The following is a 20,393-nucleotide window of genomic DNA, read 5'->3' on the forward strand; positions in this document are numbered from 1 at the left end:
TTAAAGAGGAAGTTCAATAACATTGTTACTACACAAGATAACTGTAAAAAATGAAAGTGATTAATTTTTCTTACATTTCATTACTTATAATTCTTTTTAAATCTCCAAATTTCTTCACATAGCAAAAGCAACAGTGATACTAAATATTATATTAAAAACAAAATTTACACACTGTATGTGGCCCTCGCGGGTATGTGGCCCTCACAATTGGAATTGGAATAATCAATGTGGCCCTCACAATTGGAATAATCACTGTCCTCCGCATACCAGGCGGAAAAGGCTTGTGTTCGAATTCCGTGAACGACGCGGTGAATTTTTTTGGGCCTTTTTCATAACGTGGCTGAGTTAGTCGGTCTCAGGTGTGGCGGTAAGGTTTTTCCTTCGGGAAACTCTGCTTTTTCATCCAGTTAATGCAAGTATAGACTTCGAATATTCAATATGAGCCACAAACACTGAATTTGTTCCTACGCGATGTACAGTATAACGTGAAGCTGGGATGGTGGCTGTAGTTTGTGTGCTGTGAACAAAAGGATTTGACCAATTATTTCCAGCTTGCTGTAATACGATTTTTTAGAGAAGAGGTGAACATTTATGGTCGTATGATAGCCGCGTATATAATAGACTCTTTACAACTTGCGCCTTTAATAGTGAAAGACATTTACACTGGGCTGACGGAATAGTCAAAATGCATGGTTTAGTGTTTATTCACGACAAGTAGAGAGTATATTTATCTGGATGACATAATGGGACCAATGTTTCAACGCCATGGATGATTACCTTTAATCAGGCGAATCTTTGAACTCTTTATTGCAAAATCTGTTTCATTTGAATGTAAAATAAAAATCATAAACAGAATATCCGCAAAAAAATCCCAAAAAAACCCCCAAGTTGATTTGAATTATTAAATAATGGTGGGAAGAGCGGAGGTGATGAATATTTGCATACAACAATTCAAAGATTTTTTGCAAGATGCAGAAGTATATGGCAATTCATGCGTTTTCAAAACAACCACCGTAAGTATTTCACAAGTAAGTCACAAGTCTAAAGACTTGTGACTTACTTGTTACTTACTTAGACTTGAAAACACATGAATTGCCATATACTTCTGCATCTTGCAAAAAATCTTTGCCAGCTGACAGCTCACTGCACCCAAAACCTGTATAACACCAGGCTGGCATTGTTTAGACAGAAAGATCCTATTACTCTGAAATCTGACCTCCCACAATTTATCACATGCGCTTACTATTGTCACACAACTGCGCTTACTATTGTCAAGCATAACTGTTTTACGCTATATATGGTGTAAGGAAGGACGTCGAAATATTTTATAACGCCGCGCTCCAAACGGGTTTCTTTTGAACCTGTGTTATATAAAAGACGATCTTATGTAAAAGTTGCCTCTCGGTGACCGTTGCCGAAGGATAGGGCATTACGTAGAAAAACAAATTTCATGTTATATATTTATACTTGGGGTGTTTTTTGGGGATTTTTTTGCAGATATTCTTTTTATGATTTTTATTTTACATTCAAATGAAACAGATTTTGCAATAAAGAGTTCAAAGATTTGCCTGATTAAAGGTAACCATCCATGGCGTTGAAACATTGGTCCCATTATGTCAACCCATTGAAGACTGAATTACGTGGAATGCGATAGGAGGTGTTGGAACATTCCCACTATAGTGCTGATTTATTTCCCTTGCAAAATCTTTATCTTCCGACCTCTAAAAGGGACTGAAGGGATCTAGAATCTATTCGGAAACTCAAGTGCAGCAGGATGCGCTTCTGTTAGAGCAGAAATTTCTAACTCAAGCCATAAAGCATCAGGGTGTTATTTCTGTAAACTAGGTATATTCTAAGGTCGGTTTACTGTTTTCAGGATGAAAAAAAAAAAAAAAAAAAAACTTGGCCAAAATCGCACCATGCGATACCCTCACTGTGAGGTCCGAATATGAAGTGCTTTCGAATTTTTGTTTTTTCAAAAAAATAAAAAAAAAAGGTTGACTTGTCTGTTGTTTTGTAAAAGGTTTTTATATTTCTTCGTACATAAAACTATTTCTGCCTTCCCTATCGGATATACTGTGACAGCATCACTTCTTCGTGTCTGGCGTGAAAATAGGCCTGCCTCAGAACTGTTTGCTGACCTAGATGTTACTCAACGTCTGTAGACAATTAAATTGAAGAGGAGAACCAAACAAAAGTATATGATTAGTGCAATTATTTTGCCTCACTCCCAACATCTAGAAAACACATCAGAGGTTTTCGTACACAAAATCACCGAATTTTTCAATTTAAACATTGAAAGGCTTAAATAATAACCACAGATGGCATTGACGTTGAACTGCTAAGTGAATTGTGTCTTCGCTCTCGAGTAATCTATTTGTTTCTTAGAAAATGTGGGATTTACTTTAATAGTCAGGGTGAGTGCACGAAGCTAGCTTCTCTAATTAGATAGAGAACACTGTTGAGTTGTGATTAACTGTTAAGACAAGACAATGGAATTAGTCTTTGGTGATGTCGAAGTCTTGGTTATCCTAGAGTTCGTTATTTTGACATCTTTTACTAAGTTTAAAAAACAATAAATTAATAGGACAATTACCTTATAATTTGTATTTTGCTGTTTTTAGAATTTGGGAGAAATGGAGAGTTATCTTCTTGGTTTTAATTAGTGGTGCAAAGCTACAAATAGAATTAGAGTTTAAAGGCAAAAGGAAAAAGTCAATATAAGGAGGTATTACAGAAGTGAAATTGTTACATTTTCAATAACAGAAGTAATCTTGTTGGTCGGAACTATAGGACATTAGCCTCAGTTGGAAAATCCAATCAACAGTGAGAAAAGAGGATATTGAAAACACATGCCGGGCCAATCATAACTTGATGGCTATTTTGCCATGATAAAGCATTTGCTAGCTAATATAGTTGCGCTAAATCAGCAGTCAATACAGCATTTGCAAAGGGCATTTGGTTAAGTCTTGTGGATATTTATGTCCTGACCACGAATAAACGATATAAAGTAGTTGGAGTAAACAGTGATTTACTTCAAAGTTTAGACTTTAAAGTTTAAAGTTTTATTAATTAAAGTTTAAAGTTTAATTAATAGCCAATGAGAAAAGCCTACCAACCTAGCCTCATATTACTTCACAATAATATAATGCACTGATAAATAACGTCAAAGCTCTTTTATTAACTTTATCAATATGCTAAGCCCGGGTTTCTATGGTCTAGTTAAACTCAGTATCATTAAATTGTGTCGTATACCATAGCAACTAGTCTTCGTTTTTGTGCAAGGTCCGTAAAGCGCTAATGTGCATTAAAATTGAAATTTCTGCCTCTGGATATTAATATTCCAAAGTTTTGTTTGAAGGAAACGAGCGACTAAAATATTTAAGACGAATCAAAATCACTGAGCTTCATTGTATCATTTCTTTCATCGCAGTTGGAAACCATTGATTTCATTTGAAGTATTGAGCAGTTAATAAAGAGATGAAAGCACTCAGATCAAATTGCATTCACTGAAACATGTTATGAGTAGAGTAAACGGAAATAACTTCTCTTCATCAGGATGAACGAAGTAAAATAAAAATCGTTCGCAGAAGAGGAGAACTGCTGTATAAGTTTAAGACGCATTTGGAATACATTTCGAAATTCTGCGTTAAAATGGAAAGTCGCATCGAATACTAAACTGAGGGTTTAAAGGACATCCATTATAAAATGAAACTAAGAAACTGGGTGCGAAATTAATAGCCAATGAGGAAAGCCTTTCGCATTACGAGATTAGTAAAAATATCAAATTACAGAAACAATTTACATAATGGAAGAACAAAGTTCAATATTTAATTTGAATGCCTTGCCCGTACTGTTAGCGATTAGTTGAATTGATCAAGCATGGAATTTACTAAATCATCGAGTTTTCTCTTGATTGGATATCTCTTTCTCTTTTCTGACTGGCTCCATTTCTTCGTTATTAATTAGTAACTGAAATGAGGTAATAACGAAAACAGTAACACAGTCTATCTGCCAAAACTCCGAAAATGAACGTGGATTAAAACTACATAAATGATTACCTAATTATAATAATTGCGGATTTTCACGAAATGAAGTAAGAGGAAGGAACATACAAATCCAGCTGAATAGGATAAAAATATCACATTTTTTAAACCAATAAATGGAGCACCGAAACTTATACTTAGTCTTTAAGAAACATTCCATGAGTGTAATTTGCAATTTCTTCTTTGAACTGATAGGCAACAAAGAGTAGAAACGTCAGGATATAAATCTGAATGAAAATGAACGTTTTAGCACTGACTTCTGATTGTCTTAGTATAATCTAAGAAACTTGGGATTCAGAATTTCAGCAATAACACTTGACACTATGTCGTACATAGATTCTAAAAGAAGAGGAGACTTTAAATATATATATTTTCATATATATGCACTCTTTGGCCTATGACTTCGTTTACACTTGCTATCGAACCAAGGTTAATTAATAATAAGTAAATCGCATAAGGTTACCATACGTCGAAGTTGCCGTAAGAAATTTGTATGCAGTTATTTCATATATTAACAGCCTAACGTAAATTTCATATTTTAGCCATTCTTCCCTTCCTTAGTACTGGATTATCAAAAATTTTAGCTGAATATGCCAACCTCTGCTGAAGGTGGCTGTGCTGAGTGAAACTTGTCATGGCTGAGATTACTCAAGATTCGATATTGGTATTACTATTTAGATACTCAAAGAATGTATATCAAATTCTACTGACGCCCGAGACAAACTAAATCAGAAGAAGATCACAAAGTTTAGTAGAAATCCCTTCAGCTATCATAGATGTGCGTTAAGCAACAAACCAACGAAGGCTTTGAGGCGTCAGCATATTGTAATTGTATTCTTTAGTCAGTCTGCTGGACGATAAAACCTAGCAACCATTGACTGACTGAGACCGACTAACTCAGCCACATTGTGAAAAAAAGAAAAGAAAAAGCACTGATTAAATTCCTTGCGCAATAAACAGTATTAAAACCGAGACGTTTTCCAGCCTGTGTGGGAGGACGGTAATTATAACCATTGTGTTACCCGCGAGGGCTGGTCATTAGAGATTATTATAAGCGCATTTGTGCTGCTTCATCATACATATACTTCTTTTTGCGAATTACAGTGCACTTTACACAAGAATTCTAATAGTCAAAATAACTACTAAACAGACAAACTTTTCAAAAAAAAAAAAAAGAAAAAGAAAAAAAGCGGAACTATAACAGTAGTTTCTTTAAAAATTCAAGACTTTTTTTGTAAATAAAGAGACACATCACATGTCATTGTGAATTATGTCTGATATAGCTAACTAGGCCTATACAGGGAACTTCAATTTATTTATGACGCTAAAATGTACATGAACCGTTTTTTTTTGTGCTGATGTATTTCGTGATGACTAGTTTACCCGATAAAGCAGTACATTAAAGTACTACGTGTACTTATAATAAACGGGTTTAAGTCAGATAAATGAATCTGTGACTGTGCGTGCAGCAAAAGAATTATATTAGATTTAAAATAAAAAATTTTTAATCCTTGTAATTACCCTCCTTACAGAAATTAGAAATTATTCATCGTACTTAGTTGGATTGTTAGATCATGTGGCCTTGTGAAATATACTCTGGGCATAAATTTGTGTTCTGTGATCAATTTTCGTATTTTGCAGGATTCAGAATTCCTGTATATGAGAAAAAGAGTATACAACCCTCTCCCTTGACCTGTTAACTCAGCAGCAGGGCGAAAAATTGCTTCGTATTCACTATGCTAACCAATAGGGCCAAAAGAAATAGCCAAACTCCTTTAAGAATATTAAAATAAGATAAGGGTGAGATATTATTTTGCATAAAATGCAATGTAAATACAAAATTCCACACTAGATGACATTTTTGGTATTAAATGAACAGATTTTCATAACGCAAAATTATGAAATTTGATTGGGAATAACCTTTCATACTTGAAACTTTTCGTACTGACAACTAGAAATGAAATACAGTGTACTGCTTTAACCAGATACTCGTCGGAATCTCTACTCAAGTTTTTCAGTAATCTCTTCAACGTTAGTCAAATGAATGTAAATCTAGGTTCATTAATGAAAGTTCACTCTCATAGTGCTCCGGCTCAAATTACAATTAGCGCCATGGCAACGCAGACTATTAGCCTTCTGTAGTGAACTGATTGCTCTAAGGTTGGTTTATCTAAAGTTCTGCCAAAGAACAGCTATAGGAAACATCTTCTCTTCAGAAAGTCTTAAGACAGTTCACTCACAGAAATAATTACTGAGGTTTTTTTTTTAAGTTATGCATCATTTTTTATTAAAATATATAAACTAAACGGGAGAAGTTTAAAAAAATATTATTCAAGTTTATTGGTAGCTTTAGAGATAAGGGAGGAGGATTGAGGGAACATCCCTATAACTAGACCACTGTATAATTAAGACCATTTTATATCTTGTATGCTTTTGTGTTGTAAACGAAGTGTACCTTCTGTTTGGGCGATGAAAACCTAAGATTTTGGGCTGAAAATACTTTATAAATACAGGACATTTCGTAAAATGTAGGCCATTCTTTCAGGATCGATTCAGGAATTGAAAACAATGAAAAAAATTCACATAAACACATATCCATTCTGAATGGTTACAGAGCTATGGCTGTTTGAATTTTAATAAATTGCTATGGTTCAATGGTAAAAATAATTAAAAAATAAATAAGAATGAGTAAATAAATAAAGGAATAAACAAATAAGAATGTAAAAAAAATAAAGTCAAGTGCAGCCCTTATCAATCCACTGCAGGATGGAAGCCTCCTCAACAATTCATGTTGAGGGAAATGGACCATAATCTACCACGATGGTCCAGTGCGGGTTGGTAGATCGACCCTATTCAGCAGGCAGGGACTTGAACCCCGGTCTACTCAAGGAGCGTGTGCTATTACACTCCTGCTTTTGACCACTCGGCTACGGAGGCCTCAACTAGTATTAATAAACATTTTACTAGGTATGTGTCTGCTTATTCTTGTTTATCACTGAAAACGCCAAAGCCAATTTTTAAAATTCAAACAGCTATAGCTCCATAAACTGTTTAGAACCGGACATATGTTTATAATAACATTGTTTTTCGCTTATGAATGGATCCCGAAAGTACTTCACACATGTTAAGAAATACACTGTATAAATCATATGCAACCTGAGATAGAGATAGACTTGGCCGCGGTTTGGGGGGGGGGGGGAAAGAAAGGGTAAAATAAGGATGAAATATTATAGTAAATAAAAAATAAAATTTGTCGAGTGATAGAAAACAGAGAATAGTTACCAGCTACTGTTACTTACTGTTTCTAGCAATAATGATATATTATAGACCATTGGTTGGATGACTTTGGGCACTAGCGGGTCGCATTAGATTTCCACCTTCATAACGCGGGGAGTATAATTACCAGATTCCAAAAAGGGGTTCATGGGCACAGTTATTATTATTATTATTAACCACAAGAAACTGTGGGTCACCCCGGGACGGCAGTGTGCCAGGAGGGTGAGAGATTTACATACTGAGGTGCGAGGAACCACATGTACAGTGTACAAGAGTCCATGCGTGCTCGACCCGAGATAGTTACATAATTGAACTTACATACGCTTCAAATAAAACAAAGCTTATAGCAACAGACATCAGAATTTAAAAAAGAAAAATATATAAAAAAATAAATAAATAGAAAAAAATGCAGCAGGCAAAAAGTCCAGGTGTAGGTGATCGTCACAGGATCAATAGTTGGTAACAGTTCTTGAGGCATTCTTTCTGTAGAGCTTGTCCTCACAGAACTTATCAGGGTTGATGCCTAGTTTATTGTAGATTTGGAGGCAGTTGGCCGGAAACATGCCCCTAAGGGAATCAATGTTTGTAAGTGTAAACCGGAGAGATTGGCAGGAGTCGCGGCGTTCACCTCTTGTCTTATTTGGGCCAGAGATTCTATCTCGGCCTGTGATAAGCCGAGATAGCATGCGTAAATTTCTTGTCGTAATGAGAAGTCTCCAGGGAGTGGTCCCTAGATTAGCTTGGAGGATGGTTCTAGAGATAGTAAAAGGCCGCCGTAGCCCAGCGGTCAGGCGCGCGGGTGAATAAGTACACGTGCCTTGAGTGACCGGGGTTCAAGCCCGTGATTGCTAAATATGGTGCTGTTTCTTGTATTCTGTCTATCTTGTGAACTCCTCTGACCGTTTGGTCGTCCCGGAGTATAAACAAAAAAATTATTTATTTATTATTAAAAAAAGAGTGACTCACCACCCTCTTCATCCATCTGAGCAACTAGTATTCCAGACTGAGGTACTTTTTCAGGTGGGAGGCAGGAGCAGATGACCAAATTTCAGATGCGTAGAGAGGATAGAGGTAATGCACCTCACAATGTACCGACAAAGCAGCGTTGGCTGATGAACACCAACGAGCTCCTGACGCACTGCACAAAGTGTCGCGTACGTCTTCTGTCTCATCCTGACAAAGTGAGGCTGGAAGGTGAGTCCAACATCCTAGGTGTGGCCTAGGTCTGTGTGGGAAGTTACTCTTTGCACCTTTCCCTGCCAACGAAGATTTGAACATCATTTTTAACTCTTTTTTTTTTTTTTGGTTATCGGTAGTTGAGCAGATTTGGAATCTGCTCAACTACCAATTATGGCTAGATAGTTTTCCAGTTTCATTATCTGTGTAGAGGCCTGTTGGTTAATATCCAGGATCTGATCAGGATGGTTTGAACTCACGTAGAACTTCAGATCATCGGCATAAGAGACAAAGTTAGGATTACATGCTAGGAAAGGTTCCAAAACTGCTGCGAAGAGAATTGTTGAAAGCACACTCTCTTGCGGGATGCCTCTTGTGACGTTGAAAGTTACCTGGAAATCGTTGACAGTAACAGACAGATGTCTGAGAAGTAGGATGGACTTCAAAATTTGTAGCAAGGTAGTGCTTCAGAATAGTAAAGAGAGCGGGTAGGTATATTGTAGCTCTCTTTAAATATAGACATAATTGTTGTAATTGCCTTTATTTTATTCAATCACCAGTTTGGTTAAAGGTTAAACTATACCAGGCTCCATTAATTTTCCTTCTTGCCGCTTGTTTCTCTATGTTTTTGCATTTTTGGTTTATCAAATTTCGTAACTGGGTAGCATTTTAGCTTTTTTTTGAAACACTCTCGGTCCGCAGAAAAAGGACCTGTACACCACATGCAATCCGCGGATCACCAACGTACAGGATGATGCTGGTGGTTTGATATTACAGTTTGTTGATCATATAGAGATGAACAGGATAATCAGTAGCGTTAATCAAGGTATGTTCCTCCAAAAACATATACAAGCTTTTACGATAAACATCGGAGAACTGGTGATTGGCGGCTTCAGAGCTGCCAAAGTTGTTCAACGTTAAATATTGTAATACACTTTAGGATTATATTGATATAGATTATTTTAAAAATTGATTCAGTTAGCACTCTGGTTAACCTCAGGTAGGTTAGGAAAAGGAATTTAAATAGCAGTAATTTCGAGTCCAGTTTATCAGTTAAGTATTGTAATAATCAGGTTAGTTGCAGCTAATTGATTCCATCAAACTTAAGTTTTTGAAACTAATAATCCAAGGTGTGAGCCTTAGCTATTAAGAAAGAAAGAGCATCTGTTTAAGCGTTAGTCAAGGGGGGTACGAATGTAATGAGACCTTTCTGGCATTAAGCCACGCTGGATTTCGGAAATATCAAGTATTCAGGAAGATGGCTGAAACCAAAATTTCAAAATATCTTATCTATGATTAATTTATTATGGAGATTGGATGGTAAATTTTATGATTTTACGATTATCACAAGTGACTAACCACTATCTTGCAAAGTAGGAAGGCGATGAGAAAAAAAAATCATCTTTAGCATTCAGCAGTTAAGATATGGTCATGGGTTTGAATTTTAATTAAAATTGTCCTTATACTTTCAACAAGTATAGGGATGGAAAATGTTAATAGTAAAGTGACCTATCAATGGAGCAATCAAATAGCAAGGAAATCAGCGTACTGATTTTATAATATGCATGTAAATTGGTTATACATTTATTCACAAGAGAATTAAAATATTATTTGACATTACTCTATTGAAAATGACGGGTGCAAAAGAGTTTTCCAGCAGCGTCAGCTTCTAACGAGAAAGGGCCAGACGTTAAAAAAAAAAAAAGAAAAGTTTATTGGGAAAACCTGAGAATTTTGTTCGTTAAAAATCTCTACGTTCTTCGGCAGTGATGAATTAACATCTGAAAATCTCAACAATAGATTCAGAAAAATACAATTTTGGTGTTAATGAAAACTTGCAGCCTAACAGCAGAGTTTATGAAATTAATCTCATGCATATAAAATAAAAGAAACTGAATTACTATTGTAACATATGTTTCAGCGTGAAAAAAGAAGGTAATATATTTTCTTGCCTGTGTGTCTCTCAGCAGAAAACAAAGTACTGGCAATGAACGCCACAGATGTGCTTCGCCCTTTCTCATTAGAAGCGTAGACAACCAGTAAAAAGGAGCTCCCAGAAGTAAGGCCGGTGGCAGCGAACACGGGTTCATGTGGAGCTGTGACATTAGCTATGAGCTCCTCAGCAAACATGCTGTACACCTCAAGATGAAATCTCTGCCGTAGGCCACCATCGTCTCCGGCTTGACAACCCAACACTAAGGAGGTCGATGTCTGGTTGATAACTGAACAGTTCTCTACAGGATCTGGCGGACCTGAAACAGTCGGATCTTGAGAACATTGCCGCCTTAAAACACATAAAGTAAGTGTAAAAATCTCTTTATACATACCCTCCAATGGAATGCAATAAGAAGAAAGAGCGTCGTTATGCAGTCAGTTATGTGAGTAACAGGACAGGAAGAGGAAGAAAAGAAAATTAAGAAGAGAGCGAGAGAGAGAAAGATATTTTTAAAGCATATGAAATAAAGCGAAAGAATATGTTAAAAAAATAATATATAATACGAAATATAGTAAATAAAAGAAAAAGATCGAATAACATACTAAATAAATTGCGAAAGAATTAATATATGAAATGCAAAGCTAGACAGACAGAGCAAGTAGAAAAATATAAAATTATGAATCATATATTTTATTATATACCACTTTATCATACCGTATGACATTATTACGTTAACAGTAAAAGAAACGTTACCTATTACGAGATGAACCCAACCAATTTTGGAGGGATAACAGTTCGTATTCTTCGACGACCCTCTTCAGGTAATATCTAGTAAGTAATGTCAGTTACACCTCACCACTCTACTCTCAAAACAACAGATTATCATCAAGCTAGTAACTGACTCATCAGGATATCTTAAGCGTGACTTAATGACTGTCAGGCTCTGTAGCCATTAAAAATTTGGACATTATTTTCTCACCTCTCTTTTGTATTATAATTGTAATATAAGAAAGGCGAGTTGATTGCCTCTGCATCCTTGCTGGCAGTAGTACGTGTAGTTATGGTTATACACGTTGTCTTCCACAGTGTATGGAAAAGGCCTGGGTTCAAATACCTTTAAGGACAAGAGGAATATTTGGAATTTTTATGGTTTTTCTTTCACACAGGGGCGGGTTACCTGGTATGGGTTGAGAATTATGCAGTCTTCTTCTTGAATTTGGGTTTTTCATCCAGAAAAACAAGCAATCCGATCACAGAATACACGCAATTTACAGACACAACACACTGCCGCCTCATAGTATAAGTTGCTTTGGTGCAATAATGAAATAGCCTTTGCTATTTGAGGCTGAAAGGGCTATGTCCAAACTATCAACTTAGTCACACCATTACGCGCTATACTACCAGATGGATTTTGATACCATAATAGAGGCATTGCTTCCTTTAACTGTTAATGCAACTCACTCGTGTTGATAGCATTCCGATGATTGACGTCTAATCCACGTGCGCCATCTTCCATTTTATTATTTAGTGAGTTAAAGGCTTGTGAAGCAACAGTCAATCCATGGTTGTCCAAGGCTTTGGTATGCAGCTCTACAAAATACTCTCTTAGAGATCGTGGATTCTAATAGAGTGACGGAGGCACAGAAACCCTCTGAAGGTGATTCTTCTTGACGAGTATTTTCAGAGTTCTGCTTCTTTTCTTGATTTTTTTTTTGGGGGGGGGGGGTGACTAGATTTTGGATAAAATAACATCGTGGACAGTTGTACAGATAAAAAGTAAAAAAAATCCTGACTAGATTTTGGATAAAATAATATCGTGGACAGTTGTACAGATAAAAAGTAAAAAAAAATCCTGCTTTCTTAACATTGTAGTCTGTATGTTTAGTGGCTTTTCCCATCCTGTAATGCAAACAAAATAATATATTTGGTAACGGTGTATAGATAAAAGACCGAATGGAGAGAGAGAGAGAGAGAGAGAGAGAGAGAGAGAAAGAGAGAGAGAGAGAAATATGCGAAGAAGATTCACAGGATATATTTATAAAATTAATTATTACTTAAAATATTGGATCTACTTTTTTTAGTTTCGAGTTTTCAAATTACGACAACAGATTTTAGATTTACATATGAAAATTCAGAATACATCTCCATTCACTCATTCATTTATAACACCAGGTTCGCTTTATCTGCTTTAAGTTCTCTTAGGTGATTTGTAGCAAAGGAGAATGGTTAAAATGTTCTTTAAATTTACAGTGATGCCTAGGAATTTCGGAACAGAGATTTTTCTTCACCAGAAGATTAATCAGTTGATTCTCTAAATACCATAACAAAAATGAAAGAATGAGAAAATGTGGGTACAATTTTATCTTCTGTTATTGTTCATACCAGCATCTCTGTAAAAATCCCATAGTTATTTCAATATGCAAATTCTTAGAGTCCGTGTAATTACGAAAGAAGCCTGTTCGGATCTATTCCAGACAGCAGGAAATTTTTAAATTTTTTTTACGGAACTGTGTCTCAGAGGAATATTTGTCTGTATTTTATTTATCTGCGAAATTTTATTGATGGTTAGACTTCTTTATACCAGTCTCCCTTGTGGTAAAAAATAAAATGGAAATAATCTTTGGGGATAGCAGTTATTTTGAACTGTTTCAAATTCAATTAACATCTCTTGTTAGCAATAACGCATAGCTACATCCGTCTCGAAACATACAAATTTAAGAAAAAGAAAATGCTATTTCTGATATTAACTTAATAAATTTCGCTTTTCTGATCCTGAATTATATGATGGGAAAAGCTGCAAGATTCATCTTTATTGCGAATTTCTCAATAATGACTCTTCAGGATGGATGTTTGGAAAGAAGAAGATTCCTGAATTTTAATGAAATTTAAAAAGTGATAACTGCTTAAAACTAACGGATTAAAAAAACAATAAATTGTACATGTGTTAGGAGAACTAAATAAAGTGCGGTAATAGTTTGGATTCCTACGAAGGATAAAACAGTAATAAATGCTTGTTCAAAAAAAAAAGTAATACAATTTAAGGGAACCATGGGATTTGTAAGAATAATATTAAAAGGGTAAAAAACGAAAACAAGGAATAATAGAATTTTACAACCGATATCTGTGTAAAGATTAAGAAAAAAATAAGAACAGGAAAAACAAGAAAAAGTGTTTGTAAAAATTTTTAATCATTGGTAAGAGCAAAATCAAAAGACACTTAGAAAACTTAAATAATCTCCATGAGAGAGATATGCAAGTACAGTTGGTGAAAAATCTAAATATGTTAATTGTATATTTATGTAATAATGGTTAGCCAGAAATATAATTAACAAAAATTAGAAAAATGTATTATATTATAAATACATATTTTACAAAATTTTTATAAATATAAGTTATAAATTTCAAAAAAAATTACATTTTTTCGTAATTTAAAAAAAATCCATATTTTTAAAAACTTAAGTCGTTCCATTTATATGTCTTGCTTTCAGAAGTGTAAACCAGCTAATGTAAATTTGAAAATCAGCAGAGGAAGCTTTAGAACTAAATTGTAGGAGGAAAATTGATTCAAGAGTCCTGTTAATATTGAAGCCAACTTTTGCAAGAGAGCAAAAGTTAGCTTCAATATCACCAGTTTTAAACTCCTGAGATTTATGGTAGGCTAAGGACTTTAAATTTATACTCTAAAAGCATCCCGTACATGCTCAATGAGATTAAGGAGTGGAGACTTAAGTGGTGGAGGACTTTCTTCACTCTGAAGAAAGTTTTCTACCAGTTGCGCTCTCTGGGGGAGGAAATTATTTTCTATTACAAGGAATTGGAGACCTTCTGCACTTATAAAAAGTCTGACATATGTTTCAAGGATTTCTTCCTAATACCTTAAAGGAATCACATTCTTTCTCACGAAAATATAAGGGCTTCACATCTTCAAGATCTGTTAGGCAACCTTCTTATAGTACTAGTCCTTTTTCGCGATATTCATGGGTTGGTTTTGTGTGTGTTTCTCTCTTTCAAAATTGAAATCTATACTTGCTTGACCACTTTAATCGGATGGTTTTAACTATATGCAACAATATATGGAAAAATATGTATGTCAAAGAAGTTATACAATGTGTAAAGCGTTTAGGAAAGCGCTGTAAAGCTGATGCCAAACTCAGTTCATCCGAAATGCGGAACGGACAGGATCTCGTATACTTCCAAAGAGATATGATTGTTATTGCTCATTTTAGCATCTGAGAGGAGATGGTTGCATTTCTTCAAAGACAAGTGTCATTCGAGATTTTAATTAATGGAAAACATCCCTGGATAGATACAACTGCGACAAAAATTGTAAAGTGACGGAGAGAGGTGCGCCACGTTTGGAGCGGATTACCAAGTGTAATTATCACTGAAAGAGGGTAGAGTTGACTTCTGCATTTAATATGGGAACATCATAAGGCATCTTAATAACTTATGGTACTTCATAAACTCCGTTTACTGTTTCTCAAGGTGTTGTTTCTCAGGGCTCATCCTTGGGTCTGCTTTTCTTTATTGTTTACATTGATGATCTGTCAACGTTATTTCAGTCTGTAAATGTTGAGTGGCAACTCTATACAGATGATATTAAACTTTACAAAATAATCTATTCTTCAACTGACAGTGATGAACTCCAGTTCTGTCTTATTTCCTTCTCACTCTCGTTCAATAAAAATAACTTGTTTCTACATCCATTAAAATGTAAATTATGTCGTTTTCGTTCGAATGGTGCAGTTAGACTCACATTCACAGATTATTACCTATATTGAAACCTCTTTAATCGCAAGTACTAATACACTTAAGGACTTAGGTGTCCTGTTCCTAACTGATTTTCATCCCTCTTGCCATTTCGATCACATAATTTCTGACTTCCGAGCTTCTCGGCTTAATTAAGCATTCTTCCTCGATTTTTAAGAGTGCAAAGTTATAATTGTTCTCTAGAAGCAGCTTATGTTTCCCATTTTTGATTATTGTGATATTATTTGGTTCCCATAGCAGCAATATATTTCTCACAGACGTCAGCGAATTCAAATCAAATTCATTAAATTCTTGTGCTTTCTAAATCTCCTTGCCTTTCACCGTCGAAACTATGGAGCTCTTTGCTGTCGCTTCAGAATTGTTCGTCTTCACCGCAGACAGCAACTCCATGTGTCTCTTTTTGTCTACAATATCATGAACTCTATTATTGATTCTCCCTATTTTCTTGAATAAATACCTTTCACTACACTCCTCTTGAATTCTCGTTATAAAACTAATTACTCATTGCCTGTCCCTCGTACTCAACATTACTTGGTAGGCCGCTCTTCCGTTTCCTTCAGATATTGAATAATCATAACAAAACCATCTATGTATAAGAAATTGCTCTTTACTCTGTTTTGTTTTTCCAAATTTTGTATATATATTTTAATACTAGTGACTTCTTTATATTGATTCTCTGTAATCCGAGACAACGGTAAGCTTTTTTACCGTTGTCTGGGGTCTACGTGCCCTGTGGGTTAGAAGTTTGTAAATAAATAAATAATTTTCAGGACCGATGATAAAGTGCACATATGGAGGAAACTACAGATGGCTCCAGAACATCTTGTCCTGTACTCCACGCCATTATACTTCCTCCAGCACAGGCTGCTGGAGGAAGTGTAATGGCGGGGTGTATTTTCATAGCATATTGTGTAAAGTGTATTCGTGTCTGACGGCACCAGGGGTCCCCCCTCCCCATCTCCGCGTTGCTTTCATTGTGGGTGTAACTTGATGTACGAATGCACATTATACGAAGACCTAAGATGTATTATTACGCAAGTCATGTACCTGCCTAAAAACCGGGAACACCAACTCATTGAATCCAAGGTGAATATAAAGCCTTCAGCAAATATGCACAAAAACTATTTGCAAGAAGAAGACAGCGAGCGGTCCCATATAACAACACGCAGAATGCGCTACCGGCTCACGGACGGACACAGTCAAGTAAAGGAGATGGAATCACGGAGCTGACAGAAGCTGCTATCTGATGACGCAGGGAACCCACAAAGCAGAACTACAAACCCAAAGACTAAGGATTAAAGTGCACCCACCCCGTTGGCAAAACACCAATGAACTGAAAGGAAAAAAGTCCCATGAGCGACCACAAGACTGACCCTCACTGAAGTTTGTCTTTCACTGAGCAATATCAGAGTTCTGACCTCCACCCACTCTCATGTGACAACCAGAGGGGGGCACCAGCATGAGGACAAAGAATCTCCCAGGCCTCACCTACCACAGTACGTCCAAACAGATGGAGATGACTCCACCTACAAATAGATGAGACTGCACCTCAAGTGCAACCAAAGCCTACACGGCCCTGACCACACCAGACAGGAATCTGGTCCCATGAGTGACTCCCAAATTCTGGTGACCTGGCAAAAGAGAGAAGCAACGTTGCTGTATGGCCAAATTGGCCTTCCTGACCGCACTCCCTTGTGTGGTCCTATCTTTCCCCTCTCCCTTGCGGGGGGGGGGGGTTTGGAGGAGACAATTTCTGCAGTCTCTTCCCCTACGCCTCGCTGCCTCCCCGTTCTTCGCCTGGTGAGGCATGGGCCTGCCTCACTGACAATCTGGGGACTCCTCTATCGTCCCCATACTTCTGCCTCTCGCCCCCTCCAGCCTTCGGTTCTCTCCCCACTCTATCTATACGCCAGCACATGTCCCGCATTATAAAACTATAACAATGTCTAATAAACTAACTACGCAAACTTTTAGGCTTTACAGAACCTAGTGTTTAACCCCTACGATCCTTTTTTTAAGGCCCTAGCCACTGAAATCTCAGGAAACTAGGTGGCAGGACCTGCCAGAGTAAAAATTTCAAACTACGGTGTACCTGGTCTGCCTCCACGAGGCCAAGTGTGGGCAACGTTGAGCCCCAGCAGGGGCCTAGCGGCTAAATGGCTAGAAGAACAACGGTACACAATATTACACTCACAAAATCCATACACTTTTAAATCTCTGGCCTTTCCAGTGAACTGGTACACCCACAATGAAATCAAATTCTGCTGTTACGTTTAAAACTTTACACTTGTGGATGTAACAGTTCACTGCAAAGGCCAGCGATTTAAAAGTGTATGGATTTTGTAAGTGTAGCATACTGTTGGTCTTCTTGACCCACTGGAGAGCACCGTGAACGCCCGTGCATATCTGAACATCATTGCCGGTCAAGTGCATCATTGCATCCGCTAATGTTGCATATTTACCCCTTTGGACAGGGATACTTTCAAAATGTCAGTGCAACTATCTGCTGCGCCAAATGTATGAAAAAATGGGTTGAGGAAAACTCAAGTATTGAGGTCAGTTTTGTTACATAAATGAACCAATATTCTTACCGTCATTTTTCAACATCTTTTTGACTCTGAAACATGTCGTATCGGAGCAGTGATTCGAGCCCCACGCTGCTTAGCTAATGGTCCTAATGAAGTTTCCAGGCTGGGTGCCTATCATTTTTAACTGGATCGTACAAAATATTGTACAGTATTTCCAAATGTCCCTTTGAAAATTTGTAAACGCCGTTACAGGATCAGAAAAAAAAAAAAAAAGAAAGAAAAGTAGAGCCCGAATCTATCCGATTTTTAAATTTGCATTAGTGCCATATTTATTTGTGAATTCTGCTGTTAATGTTTGCAATATAATTAAACCATTTTCGGCTGATTTGTTTTATTCAGGCTTAATTTTGTACGTAAACAGCCATTTTATGCACGGATTAGGATGTCGAATATTGCACAGGTAACTTTAAGGACTTTTTTCTTGTTCTTTTGATGAGAATTATTAATATACATATTGCGAGGCAACACTAAACTTAATAACTTGTAAATGAACTCGTTCTTTTGACCAAGCAAATTAATGACATTTAGAAGCCGTCCGAATTCTGTTATTTATTTATTTTTATTATTTTTTTAATATGAAACATGATTTTGTGCGCACGATATGTAATGGTAACGAGCATTATGAAATTTGGAGCGGCGTAATGTTTATCTAATAAAGGTGTGTTAGGTGTACGAATACAATAAGGTAAATTAAATTAGATAGCAAGCATTCGCCGCTCGTGTAATCCTAATAGACAAGCCAAGATGTAGGCCTATTAATAAAGATTACAAAACTAATAAATGCATAACATTCGAAGCAAATGTAATTGCAACCTTGTAAGGAAATGAAGAACTACGACAAGAGATAAGTGTCCCAGTAATTTTAAACTTATATATGACAAGACTAATAGTTAATGGTGGAAGAACTTGGAAAGATTAAAAATATCAAAAGTCAAGATACTCTTAGGATTAATGATTGGTGTTATGAAGTATAAGATGAACTATGACGATAAATAATTGATGGGTATATATTACATAAAAGTATCTTTTGTTATGGTTTCCTGATGGAATTCTTTAGAGGAAAAATTATCCTGCTTATTACCAATATGCTGTTATTTAAAAACAAACAAAGTAGAATAATAAATTATAGTTTAAACATACTTCCGAAAGTTCTAATATAGCGTGGACGATCAATTAATCACATAGCGGAAATATGTTTTAACCATTTCCTTCGCCGCTTTCTTTTTACAAATTTCCATACGCCCTAGCGAATTAACTTTTCGTCTTGAATGTTTTCTGTTGTGAGGCAACAATAATTTCCCACCACGGCTTAAGGAACTAGGGATTTACAGGATTATTATGAATAGGAATTTAACGTGTTGATATTTGAAGAAGACACCTGCATTACGTTTAAAAACATCGCATACTCGCTAAGTAAATATCTGTTCTTTGAGTTGATACGTTATGTCATTCAATGATCACATATATTGTGTCTTATGTTTTGTAATCAGAGTCGCTGTGATGTGAGAAACAGTGTGATACAAGAGATGTTTATGAAGTGAGTGCAAAGCCGATATCTGGTTGCAGAAGAAATGTAATGGGGGTGGAGGGAGAGTAATCAACCGTAAGCGCATTCTCATCCGTTAAAATAGATCATCGAGCTTCCGCCAGAGTTTACTTTGAATATTCGCTAAAAGCTTAGAAGCGTGGCCGCCGAATATAATGTCAATGTTAACAATTAGAAAATATTGCTAGACTGTATCATCATAATATTTACATGATGTTTTATTAATTTTATGCCAAAATGGTTGTGGACCGCGATGAGTTACATTTTTCACCTTTACGGACTGCAATGAGTTACAAATTTTCTAATACGCACCGCAAAGAAAATTCGTAAACCTTAGTATACGAGGTGTGACAGTAGTTCCCGGACTGATACTGTTGCTTTCATGTTTTATGAGTTTGAAAATAAGCGGAAGTGGTATGTTGTAGTTCAAACTTCCTCCAACGGATAGTGGCACAGAGATTGTCCAGTATGCTGAGAGGTTGGAAGTAACAACCAGTTTTATTAGTAGCGTTAATGTTCCGAGTCATGATTTTGCAATGGAGCAAAGAACGAATAATAGATTTTTCTTTAAACTAGGAAAATCTTCAACGGAAACGTATGAAATGTTAAAAACTGTTTATGGTGATGAAACATTAAGTCGTTCCAGTGTGTTTGAATGGTATAAACGGTACAAAGACTTAAATGAGGATGTTCGCGGTGTCCTAAGAAGTGAGCGTCCGCCAACCTCTCGAATTGAGAAGAGTTTCAAAAGTTCGGGAAACTGCGGTAAAAGATCGTCGTTTGATCCTTAGAATGATGGCTGATGAGTTGAATATAAATAAGGACACGATTTCTCAAACACAGTTCCTCAAATTCCATCAAGATTTAGAGGAAAGGAAGATCTGTGCAAAATTTGTGCTGTACAGCCTCATGGATGAGCAGAAGCAACGAAGAGTGTCTGAAGACTTCATACAAACTTCTCAAGACAATCCTAATTTCCTCGATTGTATTTGTATTGTCACTGGAAATGAGTATTGGATGTTTCACTACGATTCAGAGACGAAGGGTCAGAGCAT

The 20,393-nt window shown here is 36.3% G+C and overlaps 1 protein-coding gene across 6 annotated transcripts in view; it reads right to left on the minus strand.

Moving 5' to 3' along the window:
* Positions 1-20,393, minus strand: part of LOC150086677 (synaptogenesis protein syg-2-like) — a 416,888-nt gene that overhangs the window by 60,227 nt on the left and 336,268 nt on the right. For 5 of the 6 annotated variants that reach the window (XM_090372684.1, XM_090372683.1, XM_090372682.1 and 2 more), the window contains exon 8: positions 10,451-10,750. The exons of the other annotated variant lie outside the window; for it this stretch is intronic. In XM_090372684.1, the coding sequence (XP_090228810.1) occupies positions 10,451-10,750 (300 nt within the window). The remainder of the gene's footprint in view (positions 1-10,450; positions 10,751-20,393) is intronic. 6 annotated transcript variants of the gene reach the window in all.

This window comes from Mastigoproctus giganteus, chromosome 4 (genome assembly GCF_048544385.1).
Source record: "Mastigoproctus giganteus isolate SK-2022 chromosome 4, ASM4854438v1, whole genome shotgun sequence".
Classification (NCBI taxonomy): Eukaryota; Metazoa; Arthropoda; class Arachnida; order Uropygi; family Thelyphonidae; genus Mastigoproctus; species Mastigoproctus giganteus.